This window comes from Sinocyclocheilus grahami, unplaced genomic scaffold (genome assembly GCF_001515645.1).
Source record: "Sinocyclocheilus grahami isolate Dianchi unplaced genomic scaffold, SAMN03320097.WGS_v1.1 scaffold103.1, whole genome shotgun sequence".
NCBI classification, from domain to species: domain Eukaryota; kingdom Metazoa; phylum Chordata; class Actinopteri; order Cypriniformes; family Cyprinidae; genus Sinocyclocheilus; species Sinocyclocheilus grahami.
In genome coordinates, this window is record NW_015505282.1 from 978,202 (window position 1) to 995,025 (window position 16,824).

At 41.6% G+C, this 16,824-nt stretch overlaps 1 protein-coding gene across 9 annotated transcripts in view; it reads left to right on the forward strand.

Annotated features, from left to right (window-relative positions):
* LOC107588436 (NACHT, LRR and PYD domains-containing protein 12-like) overlaps window positions 1-16,824 on the forward strand; it is a 107,467-nt gene that overhangs the window by 35,750 nt on the left and 54,893 nt on the right. For 7 of the 9 annotated variants that reach the window (XM_016276521.1, XM_016276522.1, XM_016276526.1 and 4 more), the window contains 2 exons: window positions 3,209-3,382; window positions 8,206-8,379. In XM_016276521.1, the coding sequence (XP_016132007.1) occupies window positions 3,209-3,382; window positions 8,206-8,379 (348 nt within the window). The remainder of the gene's footprint in view (window positions 1-3,208; window positions 3,383-8,205; window positions 8,380-16,824) is intronic. The other 2 variants (XM_016276520.1, XM_016276524.1) reach the window with 1 other exon arrangement.

Genomic DNA, 16,824 nt, shown 5'->3' on the forward strand with positions numbered 1-16,824 from the left:
AAAATGAAATCTGCATCTTCAAAAAGCTGGTCAGCAGAAGGAAGCATGAAGTGCTCCAAAATTTCTTGGTAAATGGGTGCAGTGACGTTGGTTTTCAAAAAACACAATGGACCAACACCAGCAGATGACATTGCAGTCATCACAGACTGTGGAAACTTAACACTGGACTTCAAGCAACTTGGGCTATGAGCTTCTCCACCCTTCCTTCAGACTCTAGGACCTTGGTTTCCAAATGAAATACAAAATTTGCTCTCATCTGAAAAGAGGACTTTGGCCCACTGGGCAACAGTCCAGTTCTTCTTCTCCTTAGCCCAGGTAAGACGCCTCTGACGTTGTCTGTGGTTCAGGAGTGGCTTAACAAGAGGAATACGACAACTGTAGCCAAATTCCTTGACACGTCTGTGTGTGGTGCCTCTTGATGCCTTGACCCCAGCCTCAGTCCTTTCCTTGTGAAGTTCACTCAAATTCTTGAATCGATTTTGCTTGACAATCCTCATAAGGCTGCGGTTCTCTCGGTTGGTTGTGCATCTTTTTCTTCCACACTTTATCCTTCCACTCAACTTTCTGTTAACATGTTTGGATACAGCACTCTGTGAACAGCCAGCTTCTTTGGCAATGAATGTTTGTGGCTTACCCTCCTTGTGAAGGGTGTCAATGATTGTCTTCTGGACAACTGTCAGCTCAGCAGTCTTCCCCATGATTGTGTAGCCTAGTGAACCAAACTGAGAGACCATTTTGAAGGCTCAGAAAACCTTTGCAGGTTTTTTTTAGCTGATTGGCATGTCACCATATTCTAATTTGTTGAGATAGTGAATTGGTGGGGTTTTGTTAAATGTGAACCAAAATCATCACAATTAAAATAACCAAAGACTTAAACTACTTCAGTCTGTGTGCATTGAATTTATTTAATACACAAGTTTCACAATTTGAGTTGAATTACTGAAATAAATGAACTTTTCCATGACATTCTAATTTATTGAGATGCACCTGTATATAGACACCCAGCAGTGTTAATTTGGCACCAGGTATTTTGCTGTGTAGTGTTGAGTGTAGCCAGGTCTCCTCTCATTCTAGAGAGTTGTTATGCTGAGACCTCCACTCTTATGGTGTGTTTACACCATAGGTGTTTACACCATAGTGTAGATTACATACAAAGTCAATGCAAAGACGCGAATAGAGGCGAATTCGCGCCAGGCGACGCGAAATGCGCGAAGCATTTGCCGCGAACACGAGATATTCACCTCAATCGTGTCTTTCGCGCAAGTTCAAAAATTTCAACTCCAGCGGAAAATTTGCCTAACGCGTTCTCGCGCAAGCCAATCAGTGAAGAGCTTATTGGCATGTCCAGTTGAATCAGACAATAGAAGAGAGCATTATTGCAGCCGTCTGTTATTATATAGGTCTGGAGCATAGAAAACAATTAAAATCAGTTGTAGTGGTAGTTGTATTTTATTAGCATGGCTACAGAGATGCTGTTATCAATAATAAAAATAATAGTAATATCAGTGTATATATACTGTAGTAAAATGTAACACACATTAATACAGGATCCTAACGTTATTCATCCTCCTCTGGATGGTGCTGTGAACCCAGACACGTCGGCATTTGGCTTTCCATTGTATTTGGGACTTTTTGACAATAGGTACAAAACAGCGATTGTAGTTATCTCCAGCATGGTTGATCGCGCTGTTTTTATTCGTGCGAGTGACACGAAAAACATCCCACAAGTAATCTAGAGCGAGTGGCGCGAGGCACATATTCGCTTCGTGTCTGGTGTGAACTTTTTATTTTTTGCTGCAGTGCCATTGGGGGTTCGGTGCCTCAAGTTGTGGTATTGAAGGTGGGAGAGAGTGCTGTATGTTCACTCCCCCCACCTACAATCCCTGCTGGTATGAGACTCAAACCCGCAAACCTTTGGGTTACGAGTCCGACTCTTTAACCATTAGGCCACAACTTCCCCACTAGGGAACAAAATGCTGCGTCCTCTTGTCATGCGTTGGGCATTCCTGCCTGCTTCTCCTTCAGACAAAGAAGTGGATGACATATTCCACAGGTGCTCTTTTATACCCGCAGTCACTTTATTGTTTATGTCATAGGCTGCCGCCTGCCAATGTCAAGTTCATTGTCGTTTTTCATTCATGCTTCAGACACCAGTCATGCTGGAGGCATTCCCCTAGAGCCCTCTAGAGGACGCAGCTTCTCGTTCCCCATTCTCAGGGAACCATGGTTACATGCGTAACCTGAGACGTTTCAGCTCATGTAAACAAGATTTTACTTTAAATTTATAGTTTGTGTTTGGCAGCTGTTGCTGCCAGTCATTTGTATGTTTTAATCATCTAACGGTGTTGTTATAGTTACAGATTATTTTTTTAAATTTTACATATTTAAGAAAGCTGAAAAATGCTGTACAAAATACAGTATTTTTTTCAGTAAAAATGTGAATTACTGTAATTTGTGAATTTTGACTACAATTTAAAATAAAAGAAAACAACCGTAAGAAAAAAAAATCATGGTTATTTTCCATAAAAATTAGATATTTTACTTATTATATATATTTTTTTACATAATAGCTTTACTGTTAAAATTTTTGTGTGAAATTACATTATATTCCAGGTTAATAGTTGCATTAGTTTCACAGTAATTTCACAGTGGGAATCTGACTAACTTCATGGACTTGTAACAGTTATAAATAAATGTTTGTACAACACAGGTTGATCTTTGGTTGTCCAATCAGCGGAAAGGTGTGCTTCATGTCTACCTACATGTGGAAATCAAATATTATCCATTTTCTATCCCAAAATATAAAATTGAAAAATCAAGCCAAATTTAGTTTTTAATCAAATAAAAAATGTGCTGTTTTAAATTTTTTCTGCTTTCAATATTAAATCAGGGGGGGGGAAAGATTACAATGTACACAGCATTTACCACTCCGCTATAAGCATGCTGAATATATATTAAAATACAAAATCTTCTTCATTAAGTAAGGTTAAGACTCAAGTTGTAGGAAGATCCGAAGTCATTTCAGGTTGAGTCGAGTCTAAAGTCTATTTTTGGGACTTGAGTCTGAGTCACTCTCAGTGCCTGGTTTGATAATTGATAATGTATAATGTGTGTTTTTCAGCTAAAATTGCATAAGAAAACAATTACATTAGACACATGAGTCAAGCACTGTTAACTCATCTTTAATTTTTCTGTTTATTCTTTGCAGCCTTTCCAACTGTCATATTACACAGGAAGGCTGTGCTGCTCTGAGTTCAGCTCTGAGATCAAACCCCTCACACTTGACAGAACTAAATCTGAGTGATAATAATCCAGGAGATTCAGGAGTGAAGCTGCTCTCTGCTCTACTGGAGGATCCACACTGTAAACTGAAGAAACTACAGTGAGTGTAGTCATGTTTTATTGAATAGTTTTGACCTGTAATGAGAAATATTGATTTGAAACGTTTAACTCTTTAAACTGGACATTGATAGTTAAGGAGAAATTGAGTATGAACACAGCAAAACCACAGTTGTTAAATTAACTCTCCTCAGAGTTACAGTAATGTTTGTGGTCATTGTTTACTTTAGTTGGGCTTTTGACCCTTGACTTTTTAAAGGGGTCCTATTATGCTCTTTTACAAAGTCTTGATTTTGTTTTGGGGGTGTATTAGAACAGGCTCTCATACTAGGTTGTTCAAAAAACACATTATTTTTCACATATTTTACATTATTTCAACACCTCTCTCCCCAGTCTGGCATGAATGGCTCGAATAGTTCCTGTATCAAATGAAGGCCCGCCTTCTGAAATACGAAATGTGCTGTGATTGGTTAGCTGGGCCAGTGTGTACTGTGATTGGTTAGCTGGGCCAGTTTGTGTTGTGATTGGTACCACTCGGCGCCTGGGCCCGTTCTTCATACGTCGCTTATTACATCCGAGATGAAAAGTCACATCCAAGATGAAATCATCACGCTAATCAGGATCTGGCTAATTCGGTTCTTCGAACGCAACTGTTGTTGATGATTAGTATGGCAGGATAGAGTTACCTGCGATAATTGCACGTTCATGGGTTGGTTTAAAAGGAGCTATGTATCGATACTCGAAAGCAATGCAGCGATTGGCTGGCGGCAAGACAGCAACGTAATGACATCATATAATTAAAAAAGACACCTGACGAAAAGCTTGACACATTTCTGGACTTTTATAAGGAAACAGCCAAGCGAACAAAACTACATAAATGTTATAATAGATAAATGAAATGTGCACTGTTTTTATTTTATTTTTTATTGAATAGTTTTGACCTGTAATGAGAAATATTGATTTGAAACGTTTAACTCTTTAAACTGGACATTGATAGTTAAGGAGAAATTGAGTATGAACACAGCAAAACCACAGGTGTTAAATTAACTCTCCTCAGAGTTACAGTAATGTTTGTGGTCATTGTTTACTTTAGTTGGGCTTTTGACCCTTGACTTTTTAAAGGGGTCCTATTATGCTCTTTTACAAAGTCTTGATTTTGTTTTGGGGGTGTATTAGAACAGGCTCTCATACTAGGTTGTTCAAAAAACACATTATTTTTCACATATTTTACATTATTTCAACACCTCTCTCCCCAGTCTGGCATGAATGGCTCGAATAGTTCCTGTATCAAATGAAGGCCCGCCTTCTGAAATACGAAATGTGCTGTGATTGGTTAGCTGGGCCAGTGTGTACTGTGATTGGTTAGCTGGGCCAGTTTGTGTTGTGATTGGTACCACTCGGCGCCTGGGGCCCGTTCTTCATACGTCGCTTATTACATCCGAGATGAAAAGTCACATCCAAGATGAAATCATCACGCTAATCAGGATCTGGCTAATTCGGTTCTTCGAACGCAACTGTTGTTGATGATTAGTATGGCAGGATAGAGTTACCTGCGATAATTGCACGTTCATGGGTTGGTTTAAAAGGAGCTATGTATCGATACTCGAAAGCAATGCAGCGATTGGCTGGCGGCAAGACAGCAACGTAATGACATCATATAATTAAAAAAGACACCTGACGAAAAGCTTGACACATTTCTGGACTTTTATAAGGAAACAGCCAAGCGAACAAAACTACATAAATGTTATAATAGATAAATGAAATGTGCACTGTTTTTATTTTATTTTAATTTTTTACATGATTCCCAATTATTTATATTCATGATTTGTAATATTTGTACAGGCTTTACATTTTTATTTCAATGTAGTAATTAGCAATTCATTTAATTTTATATTTGAACATATTTGTTATGTGACAGCATTAAAGTTTCTAAAGGGTCAAGATCATGTTATCTGCATCTCCTGCGCTCCATCAAGCCACTCCCATAATATCTGTCACCACTCAAATGAATGCATGACTTTACATTATCTGTATAGCTTAAGACTCATGCTAGCTAACATAGTAAGACTCGAATACAATTATGAAGTAATAATTTTATGACGAATAAATCTTTCAGTGAGTAAAACTGGCTGTGTCTATAGTATTAAAGACTACACAAAATTATTATATTATCTTTAAATTAATTTTTAAATGATTATTATTTTAAATTATTGTCCCTGGATCAGTAGGATACTATTGTAATACAGTAGCGGTGGTAGCGGACAGATTTTAAGTATGAGTTCTGCTTAAAAAGATGCAATTTAATCCTGTTTACATGAAATAAACCTGCTCCCGAGCAGGTTTAAGTTTACAGACCTGTTGCTATGACAACAACTCGAGGATGAACTTCGAAGAACCAAACAATCCAAGATCATGCCAAATCGTCAACAATCAAATCCAGCTAACTGAGTCAGCGATGTACGAAGAACGGGCCCCTGGTCGGGAAATGTCATGCCCCTTACCATAGCCGCCTGCGAGCTTCAGTGTAAATATTGCGTCAAAATCAAATCAATTTGAGCGCAATTTAAACCTGGATGATTGTAACCACTCTGTCTGCCTTGGGAAAGCTAGATTGTCTCCAATATAGTGATAACACTCGTTGCCTTCTCTAGTGCAGCTCAACCAGGTCTCACAAATCCTGGAAAATGTGCGTTGTAGTCCAAACGAGTCGTTCGTTGTAGTCATAGTTGTTCAATAAAATATCTCCTTTTGAAGTGGACTTTGAGCTTTGTAAGTTTGCAGATCTTTTTTATGCTCAAACAGCAACATTACAGACTAACTAAAGTTGAAAAAGTGAAAAAGCATAATAGAACCCCTTTAAATGTGTATTTATTTATTTATTTTCATTTTTGATTGCTTTAACTGTGTGTTTATAAGACACATTTGTTATGGCAAAGAAAACACAAGGAAAATGTCTGCAGATGCTGGTTATGTTTTGACAACATAATCACCACAAGCTTATTAAAATATATCTTAGAAATGCCTCTGATTATACTGATCCTGTCCTGTAGAATCACAAGGATGCTGTAATCAGTAAGGTTAATACAGATATTAGGTTCTAAACAAGATCAGTGTTTCAGTTCACAACATTCAGTGATTATGCTTGTTAACATCAGGTGTCTTCACTAGTGATCAATCATCCTTTAATTAATCACTTAATTATCTAATTAACTTTACACTGCTTCAGTGTTAATTTGAACACTTTTGAGCGTGGACCAGAGGTGGGTAGAGTACACAAAAATTGTACTCAAGAAAAAGTAAAAGTACTTTTATAAATATTTACTCAAGTAAAAGTAATAGTCTGAATAGTTACTTGAGTAAGAGTAAAAAAGTATCAGACAAAAAAAAACTACTCAAGTAGTTAGAAACAAGTTATTTTGATACTAGTCTTTAATTTAGATATATAGATAAAATGTATGTACACACACACACACACACACACTGCCGTTCAAAATATTTTTAATGTAATTTATTTCAGTGATGCAAATCAGAATTTTCATTAGCCTTTACGCCAGTCTTCAGTGTCATATAATCCTTCAGAAATCATTACAATATGTTGACTTATTATCAATGCTGTTCTTTTTAGCTTTCTATTCATAAAATAATCCTGAACAAAATGCCACAGGTTCCAAAGAATATTTCCAAAACTGTTTCCAACACTGGTAATAAATCAATATATTAGAATGATTTCTGAAGGATCATATGAATCTGAAAACTGGAGTAACAGCTGATAAAAATTCAGATTTGCATCACTGAATTAAACTATATTTTAAATTATATTAATTATGTATTATAAAGGTATAACTATATGTATATAACCTCTGACACGGAGAACAGTGAAAACTCCTCACATGACCGCTACTGAATATCTGAACATAATGAAACAAATGCACATTGACGGATCTTCTTCCGTCTGTTCTGCAAAATGTAAACGTATATTTCTGTAAGCGTAAATATTGTGAAAATATCAATATTAATTGTGTCTAGGCAAAGGCATTCCTCCTGGAACAGAGCTAACGTGGGTTTGGCGGATGTTCATTTCATACTTTGTGACAGCTTGAATGTAGTCTATACCGTATGTAGTGGAACCGTAGACAGCACATGCAGTGTTCATCTAACAAAGATCTTCATAGCTAGCAAACAATAGCCTTTGCAGATTTGCTTTCAATTGACTGCAGATCCAAAGCCACGTCTTCAACGCTCTTGATGTTTTTAAACTTTCTGTTACAACTCTGCGTGAGAACTGCTTCAGACCACTCAGTGCGTGTGTCAGGGAACTGAATGAATCATTCAAACTGATTCGCGAACCAATTCACTGGTTTGCCAACTGGTTTGATCAAGCCTTTGAACAGAATTGACTCAAAAGAATGAACCATTTGCAAATGGGCATCGCTCATTGCCCAAGGAAAGTAGATGGCGCGTTTGGAATAAATTGAAGCATTTTTAACTTGAATTGCATTAAGATAAAGTAACGAGAGGAGCGTTGCCCACAGTAATGAAGTAAAAGTACAGTTTTTTCACTAAAAATGTACTTGAGTAATCTTTAAATATACTCTAAAAGTATTAGTTACACAAAAAATTTACTCAAGTAAATTTAACGAAGTAAATGTAACTCGTTACTACCCCCACTTTCAAACTGCAAAGAGTCCAATAAATTCATTGCTTAGCTTGTGCTTGGGTGGCAAATTACAATTTCTAAAGCATTGTCTGAGAGAGAAAAGTAGTGCTCATACAAGCACACACGGAGTGGTTTTTTTTGTTCATGTCACGGAAATAATCTCTCACCCTAAAATATCATAAAACATTCATGTTCTTCACTCTCTGCAGGCTGTGGGGCTGCAGTATTGGAGAAGAAGGCTGTGTTGCTCTGATTTCAGCTCTGAAATCAAACCCTTCACACCTGACAGAACTGAATCTGAACTTTAATAAACCAGGAGACTCAGGAGTGAAGCTGCTCTCTGCTGTACTGGAGGATCCACACTATAAACTGGAGAAACTACAGTGAGTGTCATCACATCTCAGTAACTATGAGGTTTCGAATAAAAGTAAAATGACACAGATGTGTTTTCATAATATATGAGGGGATGAAAAGCAACAGGAAGATGACTCAATGAAAGAAACAGCGTATATAGCAGGTGAAAATTAGGCAGGCATGACGATGAACCATGGAAACATACTCGGTTACTAACAGAACCTCGGTTCCCTGAGATACGGGAATGAGTACTGCGTCTTGCTTAAGACTCTATGGGGGAAACTCCTTTTTCTCTGAATACTGAGGCCTTTCAATAACGCAATGTAACTGCATGGCCATTGGTTCGTGCAGTGTATTAAAAACGTACCAATGGCTTAGCAGCAGAGCTGCACAAGCCTATGGCGACACAACCCACCAGAGCCCGCCAAAATGGGTGGGGCATCTAGCTATATAAGCGGGCTCTTCGCCATAGGATCCTCAGGTTACTTTGACTGAAGCTATGACTGAGTCGTGCAGCTACATAGCACGGCCTGCAACGCAGTACTCGTTCCCATATCTCAGGAAACCGAGGTTATGTTAGTAACTGAGTACGTTCCCTATCGATACTTCTCTGCTTGCTTGCTTTTTGCTTAAGACGCTATGGGGAACCAGTACAATCCGTGCTATGCTAGAGGAACGACTAATGCTTTAACTTGCCTTGAACACCAATGGGGCCTAGAGGGACCAAGCATTTTGCAGGGAAGCCCCGCAGGAGGCAATAGGGCCAAACTCACAGAGGTCGGCCCGGCGCTGAGTAATCGTTCAAAGATAAATTGTACAGCCTAGGAACCCAGTGGGGGCCAAGAGCGTACAGTGAAGAGTAAAGAGTGAAAAGAATAAGTCCGTTTAAGCAAAAAGAACCCAAGCCTGTAAGGCTGGGACATCCAGATTATAAAAACTGATAAATGTGGATGGTGAGGCCCAGCCAGCCTCCGCACAAATTTCTGCAATGGACACTCCGCTAGACCAAGCCCAGGAAGAAGCAACACCTCTTGTTGAGTGGGCTCTTACTCCCATGGGGCATTGTAGGCCCAAAGAAGAGTACACTAGCTTGATAGTGTCAATTATCCATTTGGAAAGTCACTACTTTGTGACCGGAGACCCTCTGGTGCAGCCACCGAAGCATACAAAAAGCTGATCTGACTGCCTGAACGGGGCGGAACGCTCAATACATATTCTCAATGCCCTGACGGGGCAAGGTCCTGCTCTGAAGGAGGAAGCGCTGAAAGAGCTATTACCTGCGCTCTGAACGGAGTCGAGAGCACTTTAGGTACATAACCATGCCTTGGCTTCAGGACGACCTTGGAATCGTTGGGCCCGGATTCGAGGCAGGTGGGGCTCACGAGAGCGCCTGCAGATCTCCCATACACTTTACCGATGCTAAAGCCAGTAGCAGAGCAGTCTTTAGCATCAGGGGACGAAGGTCAACGGGCTGTAGCAGCTCGAAAGGAGGGCTCTTCAGAGCCCTCAATACCGTGGGCAGGTCCCATGTAGGGACGGTGACAGGGCGAGGCGTGTTGAGCCTCCTAGACCCTTTTCAAAAAGCGAACAACTAGGTTGTTCCTGCCCACCGACTGGCCAGCTATAGGAGAGTGTGAGGTTGTTATGGCTGCTACATAGACCTTGAGCATGGAAGGGGAGTAACTCTTATCCAACAGCTCTTGCAGGAAGGACAATATCAGATATGTCGCAGGAAATTGGGTCTGCGTCGCGGGCCATACACCAGGCGGAGAAGACAGACCATTTAAGGGCGTAGAGCCACCCCATAGAGGGTGCTCTAGCCTGAGATATTGTGTCTAGCATGCTCTCGGGGAGGTCCGCAGGATCCCATCACGAGGCCAGAGGTGCAGAGCCCACAGCTCGGGCTGGGGGTGCCATATCGTTCTGTTCGCCTGAGAGAGGATGTCTCGTCTCAGGGGAATGGGCCACGGGGCTACTGAGAGCAGCCGAGACAGCTCTGTGAACCAGTGTTGGTTCCTCCAGAGCAGTGTCACCAACAGAACCTTGTGTTTCTGTTCCCTGATTCGCCTGATTACCTGTGGGGTCAGGGCGATCAGGGGAAAAGTGTAAAGGAGGAGGTTGGGCCAGTCGTGGGCCAACGCATCCCTGTCCTTCGAAAAGTAAATTGGGCAGTGAGAGTTGTCTTCTGAGGCAAAGAAGTTGTCTTCTGCCTTGCCGAAGATCTCCCAGATTTTATGAACCGAATGTAGGTGGAGCATTCACTCTTCTGAGGGGATGTTGCTCCAAAATAGCATGTCTGCTCCTTGGTTCAACCTGCCCGGCACATGCGCTGCCCTTAGCGAACGCAAGTTGAGCTGAGCCCATTCCAGGAGGTGCTCTACCAGAATGAAGAGGCGCTTCAAGGAGAGACCGCCCTGGCGATTTATATATGACACCACTGTCATGCTGTCTGAGTGGACTAGCACATGGCGTCTCATTGGGTCTGACAGAAAGGTGTGAAGGCCTAAACATACTGCCAGCATTTCCTGGCAGTTGATGTGAAGCCGACTCTCCTCTTTCTACGGAGAAAGCCGGTTTGCCATCGCAAAGAGCTCCCCAACCCGTGTTGGAAGTGTCTGTCAAGACAACCTTCCTTCTGCAGACCATTCCCAGGGGCACGCCCCGTTCCATCCACTGAGAGTCTTTCCAAGGGGCCAGAGCTGCTACACAGGCCCGGTTCACCTTTACACGTGCGTCCATGACGCCAGGCGTGGGACGGAACTGGTGGTTTCAGCCAGTACTGAAGGGGCCGCATGTGAAGCAGGCGCAGCAGAAGGCCCAACATGAGGCCCAACATCTTCTGAAACACCTTGAAAGGGCGAAGGGCTCCAACTTTGAATGAGGCTGTGAGCTGCTGAATCGCCAGTGCACGATCTGGTGCGACTACCGCGCTCATTCGGGCTGAGTTGAGAACTGTTCCCAGGAACGATATCCGTTGGTTGGGGGACAGCGCTCTCTTAGCGAAATTGACCCTGAGTCCCAGGCACTCTAAGTGGCTGAGGAAGGAGGATCTGTGAGATAATAGCTCATTCTCTGACTGGGCCAGGATGAGCCAGTCATTGAGATAATTCAGAATGCAGATTCCCATCTGTCTCAGCGGGGAAAGAGCCACATACATGTCAAGTCACCTTTATTTATATAGCGCTTTTAATTCATTCTGCACTTGGGGTCAAGTTGTGGTTTTTTGATGAGAGGCTTAATAACAGCCAGTTTGAAGGTTTTGGGGACATATCCTAATGACAATGGTGAATTAATAATAGTCAGAAGAGGATCTATGACTTCTGGAAGCACCTCTTTTAGGAGCTTAGATGGAATAGGGTCTAACATACATGTTGTTGCTTTAGATGATTTAACAAGTTTATACAATTCTTCCTCTCCTATAGTAGATAATGAGTGGAATTTTTCCTCAGGGGATCTATAGCACACTATCTGATGCGATACTGTAGCTGACGGCTGCATGGTTACAATTTTATCTCTAATAGTATCGATCTTGGAAGTAAAGTAGTTCATAAAGTCATTACTGCTGTTTTGTTGGGAAATGTCAACACCTGTTGATGCTTTATTTTTCCTTAATTTAGCCACTGTATTGAATAAATACCTGGGGTTATATTTGTTTTCTTCTAAAAGAGACGAAAAGTAATCAGATCTAGCAGTTTATAATACTTTTCTGTAGGATAGGGTACTTTCTCGCCAAGCAATATGAAATACCTCTAGTTTTGTTTTCCTTCAGCTGCGCTCCATTTTCCGGGCTGCTCTCTTTAGGGTGCGAGTGTGCTCATTATACCACGGTGTCAGACTGTTTTCCTTAATCTTCCTTAAGCGTAAAGGAGCAACCGTATCTAAAATGCTACCTTACTTGTAACAAGGAGTAGAATTGACAGTTTTAGCTATATGAAGTTTGCACAAGACTAGATAATGATCTGAGATATCATTGCTTGGCTGCATAATTTCAACACCATTAACATCAATTCCATGTGACAGTATTAAATCTAGAATATGATTTCTTAGGTACTGAGACGTGTTGTCTAACTCCAATAGAGTTCAGAATGTCTATGAATGCTGATCCCAATGCATCTTTTTCATTATCAACATGGATATTAAAATCACCAACAATTAAAACTTTATCTGCAGCCAGCACTAACTCGGATATAAAATAAGCAAATTCTTTAATAAAGTCTGTATGGTGCCCTCGTGGCTTGTATACAGTAGCCAGTACAAACATCACAGGGGATTTATCATTAACATTTGTTTCTCTGGTTATATGAAGCACTATTACATCAAACGAGTTATACTTGAAGCCCGCCCTCTAAGAAATACTGAAAATATTGTTATAAATTGTAGCAACACCTCCCCCTTTACCTTTTAAACGTGGCTCATGTTTATAATAGTAATCTTGGGGGGTAGCCTCATTTAAAATAATGTAATCATCAGGTTTTAGCCAGGTTTCTGTCAAACAGAGCACATCTAGATTATGATCAGTGATCATATTATTCATATTTCCCATGAGCTGATTAGCTACAGCATATTACAGTGTCTGACATCATACTTGCAAAATCTTACTGAATTTACGTTTAGCATTAGCCAGCACTTTTAAATTTGCCAAGATGTCAGGCGCTCTGGCTCCCGGTAAACATTGGATTATGGTGGCTGGTGGCTCTATTTTCACGTTTGGTACAATAGAATCCCCAATCACGTTTGGTACAATAGAATCGCCAATAACTAGAGCACTTTGATCAGGTTTCTCAGTGGGTGAGTCACTGAGTGGGGAGAACTTGTTTAATGTTTTGATCGGAATGGAAGAGCTGTGTTTTGACCCGCGACTAGGCTCTGTAACCAGAACTGAACAATGTATAGGACTCCCTGAGCTAGTTGCATCCAAAGCCGTATCTAGAGCCCTCACATTCTTACTATCCTCAATTAAAGTTTGGATGCGTGTCTCTAATTCTGAAATCTTCCCTGCATTTATCACATGTGAATCCCTCGTCGCCGACAGAGAGAGCTAAACTATACATGTGGCAAGCGGTGCAAACAACAATAGCAGGAGAAGAAGCCATTACTCACCGTGATTGATGAATGATTCTGACTCACCACATGTTTGATGAACTCATGAAAAAACGGAGCGAGAGAGAAAAGAAAAACATACATGCACTTCATAAAAGTGCGAGGAGCTAAGGACAGTCCGAAGGGGAGGACCGTGTATTGATATGCCCCTCCCTCGAAGGCAAATCTCAAGAATCGCCTGTGGCGGGGGTCTATCTGGATGTGAAAGTAGGCATCTTTCAGATCCAACGAAACGAACCAGTCCCCTGGGCACACTTGCGAGAGGATCTGCTTCAATGTAATCATCCTGAACGGCCGTCTCATGAGGGTACGGTTCAGGTGCCTGAGATCGAGGATGGGCCTTAAGCCGCCATCCTTTTTGCGGACGAGAAAGTATCGGCTGTAGAAGCCTGACTCACTCTGAGCTGGGGGAACTGTTTCTATGGCTCCTTTCGCCAGCAAATTCATCACCTCGGTGCGCAGGATGTGTGCGTCCTTGCTCTGAACCGAGGTGGAGACCACGCCGCTGAATCGCGGGGGTCTTCAAGCGAATTGAAGTGAATAGCCTCATTCTATTATCCCCAGAACCCACTTTGACACTCCGGGGATGGCCTGCCAGGCCTCGGCCCATGTGGCAAGAGATCGGGTTGGTTGAGCAGGGACCCAACGCTCATGATAAGCAGAAAAGGAATTTTGCTCTCTTTTTGAAAATGTTTGTGTTTTATTTTTCTCGCTATAACAGCGATCGGTTGTGTGGGCGCTAACTGAACGGGCCCAGGGTTCACAACAGTATCTCCCACATTGCCATCGGCACCCGGAAGTGAACGGGGTGCTTGGAGACACAAAAGAGGCTGCTTGGGGGGTGCTCCGGCGATAGCAAGTCCTTGCCCCTTCCTCTTCCTGTCCCGTGGATCAGGTTGACGCCTGAGGCGCCGGGCCCAGCACTTCTTTGGGCCGGGGTCCTTGGCGCTTAGGGAATGGGTAGCATCTAGCCGAGTGGGAGCGATGTCGGGGCTCAGGCTTAAAGGCCGGAGGTGCAGCCGATGAAGCAGGCTGGTGAGTCAGCACCGTCTTGGGGCGACTAGCAGCAGCTGCAGAACTGGAGCGCTTTGGCAAGAAGTGTCGCATTGCTTGGGACGACTTCTGTGCAGTGGTGAAGCGCTCCGCGAACCCTTCCACCGCAGGTCCAAACAAGCCAGAGGGGGAGACCGGGGAGTTGAGGAAGAGGACCTTATCTGCATCCTTGATCTCCGTGAGGGTCAACCATAGGTACCACTCAAGTACCACAAGGCTGGCCATGGATCTGCAGATCGCCTGAGCCATCATCTTCGCCAGGTCGGTTGCACCGCGCAGCTCCTTGAAAGCTGCGGGGTCCGGTCCAGACTCGTCCATTTTCTGGAGAAGTTTGGCCTGAAGGACCTGTAGGACCGCAATAGAATGAAGCGCCAAGGCCACTTGTCCAGCAGACAAGTAGGACCTTCCAGCGAGCACTGAAGTCATCCAACACGGCTTGGACAGGTTAGGTTAGGTTACTTTATTCATACCCGCAGGTAAATTTGTCTTGCAGTAAAATGACAGTGACATCCATCCATAACACAAATTCAAAAAACACATTTAAAAATATAACACAACAGATAACAAAAATATGATACAAGATACATGATATAAATTCTTCAAGACTCCCCCATCCTACAGCTTATTTAAAACAGCGGGAACAAAGCTGTTTTTATATCGCTTTGTTTTACACCTTGGGATTAAAAACCTCCGCCCAGAGGGAAGAAGCTGAAACTCACTGTGCAGAGGGTGGGAGTCATCATTTAAAATAGAAGTAGACATTCGTTGCAACTGTCTGGTATACAACGATGTTGGATCCAACTGTGACTCACCCACCAATCGACTAGACCATTTAACTATCTGGTTTAAAGAATTTCTCGCTTTTAAAGATGTTTGACCAAACCATACGACCAGAGAAAAAGACAAAACTGATTCAATAAAAACACGATAAAACATGATCATTAACGTTCGGTCAATATGAAAGTGTGATAATTTCCTCAAACAATACAAGCGCTGGTGACCTTTTCTACACACAGCTGCACAATTAGCTTCAAATTTTAATTTATCATCAATAATAGTCCCAAGGTATTTATAAGATTGCACGTACTCAATAGTCTGACCTTTTATTAGAGTAGCTTTGTTCATGCAAGTCTTCCTCCTAAAATCTTTAGTCTTTGATATATTAAACTGGAGGTAGGATTTCTCACACCAGTGAACAAAGTCATCAACAACTGGGCCGTGGCTGATCTCATCCTCCTGAAGCAGACTAACAATAACGGAATCATCTGCATATTTTATGATGGTTCTATTGTCATAGCTGCTCTTACACATATTTGTGTAAAGAATAAATAATAAAGGTGACAGCACACACCCTTGAGGAGACCCAGTAGAAGAGCTATTCCGGTCAGACAAAGTACAATTTTGAAATGCTGAGTATCCATAAGGTTAAGACTCATTTCCTGAATTTCTTTACTAAAATCAAAATGATCAAAACGACAATAAAAACGATTTAAAGCATTTGCAAATTCAAAATCAGAATTAAAACCATCCAACATAACATGAGTGCTGCTGTCTGAATTATTATGAAGGCCTGCTATACTTTTCATACTCGCCCAGGCCGAACCAGAATTATTTGCAGCCATCTTGTTCTCCCATTTTATTTTATAATCTTGTTTAGCTTTCAAAATTTCCATCTTCAGCTCTTTTGTAGCCAAATACAAATCAGAGGCTGCTCCCTGTTTAAAGGCAAGTTTTTTCCTTTGTAAGCAGGACTTCACAGATTTAGTCACCCAGGGTTTGTTATTAGAATATATTTTAACACGCTTACTGGGAATTATCATGTCTCTGCATAAAGTAATATATGAGCATGTTACATCTACCAGTGAGTCCACATCATTACCACAGGACTGTTTAAAAATTTCCCAATTCGTACAGCTATAACATTCCTGCAAACAGGACACAGATTCTAGACCATATACTTATGTCCTTGATCTTTGCTCTCTCTCTCTTTAAAATAGTCTTGTGTATGGGCAGTAAATGAATGCAATTATGATCAGCAGAGCCCAATTGAGGAAGCGGGAGAGATTTATAAGCATCCTTTACAGACCCATAACAGAGATCTAATGTCTTACCCCGTCTGGTTGGACAGGAGACATATTGCTGAAAAGTTTTGAGTGTCTGTTTAAGAGAAACATGGTTAAAATCGCCAAGAACAAAGTTAGGTGCATCCGGTGAGATCGACTGCAATCTCTGTACTACATCAAATATAGTACTGGAGGCAGAGACAGAATCCGCCTTTGGATGAATGTACACTGTTGTCATGAAAAGTTGAGGAAACTCAC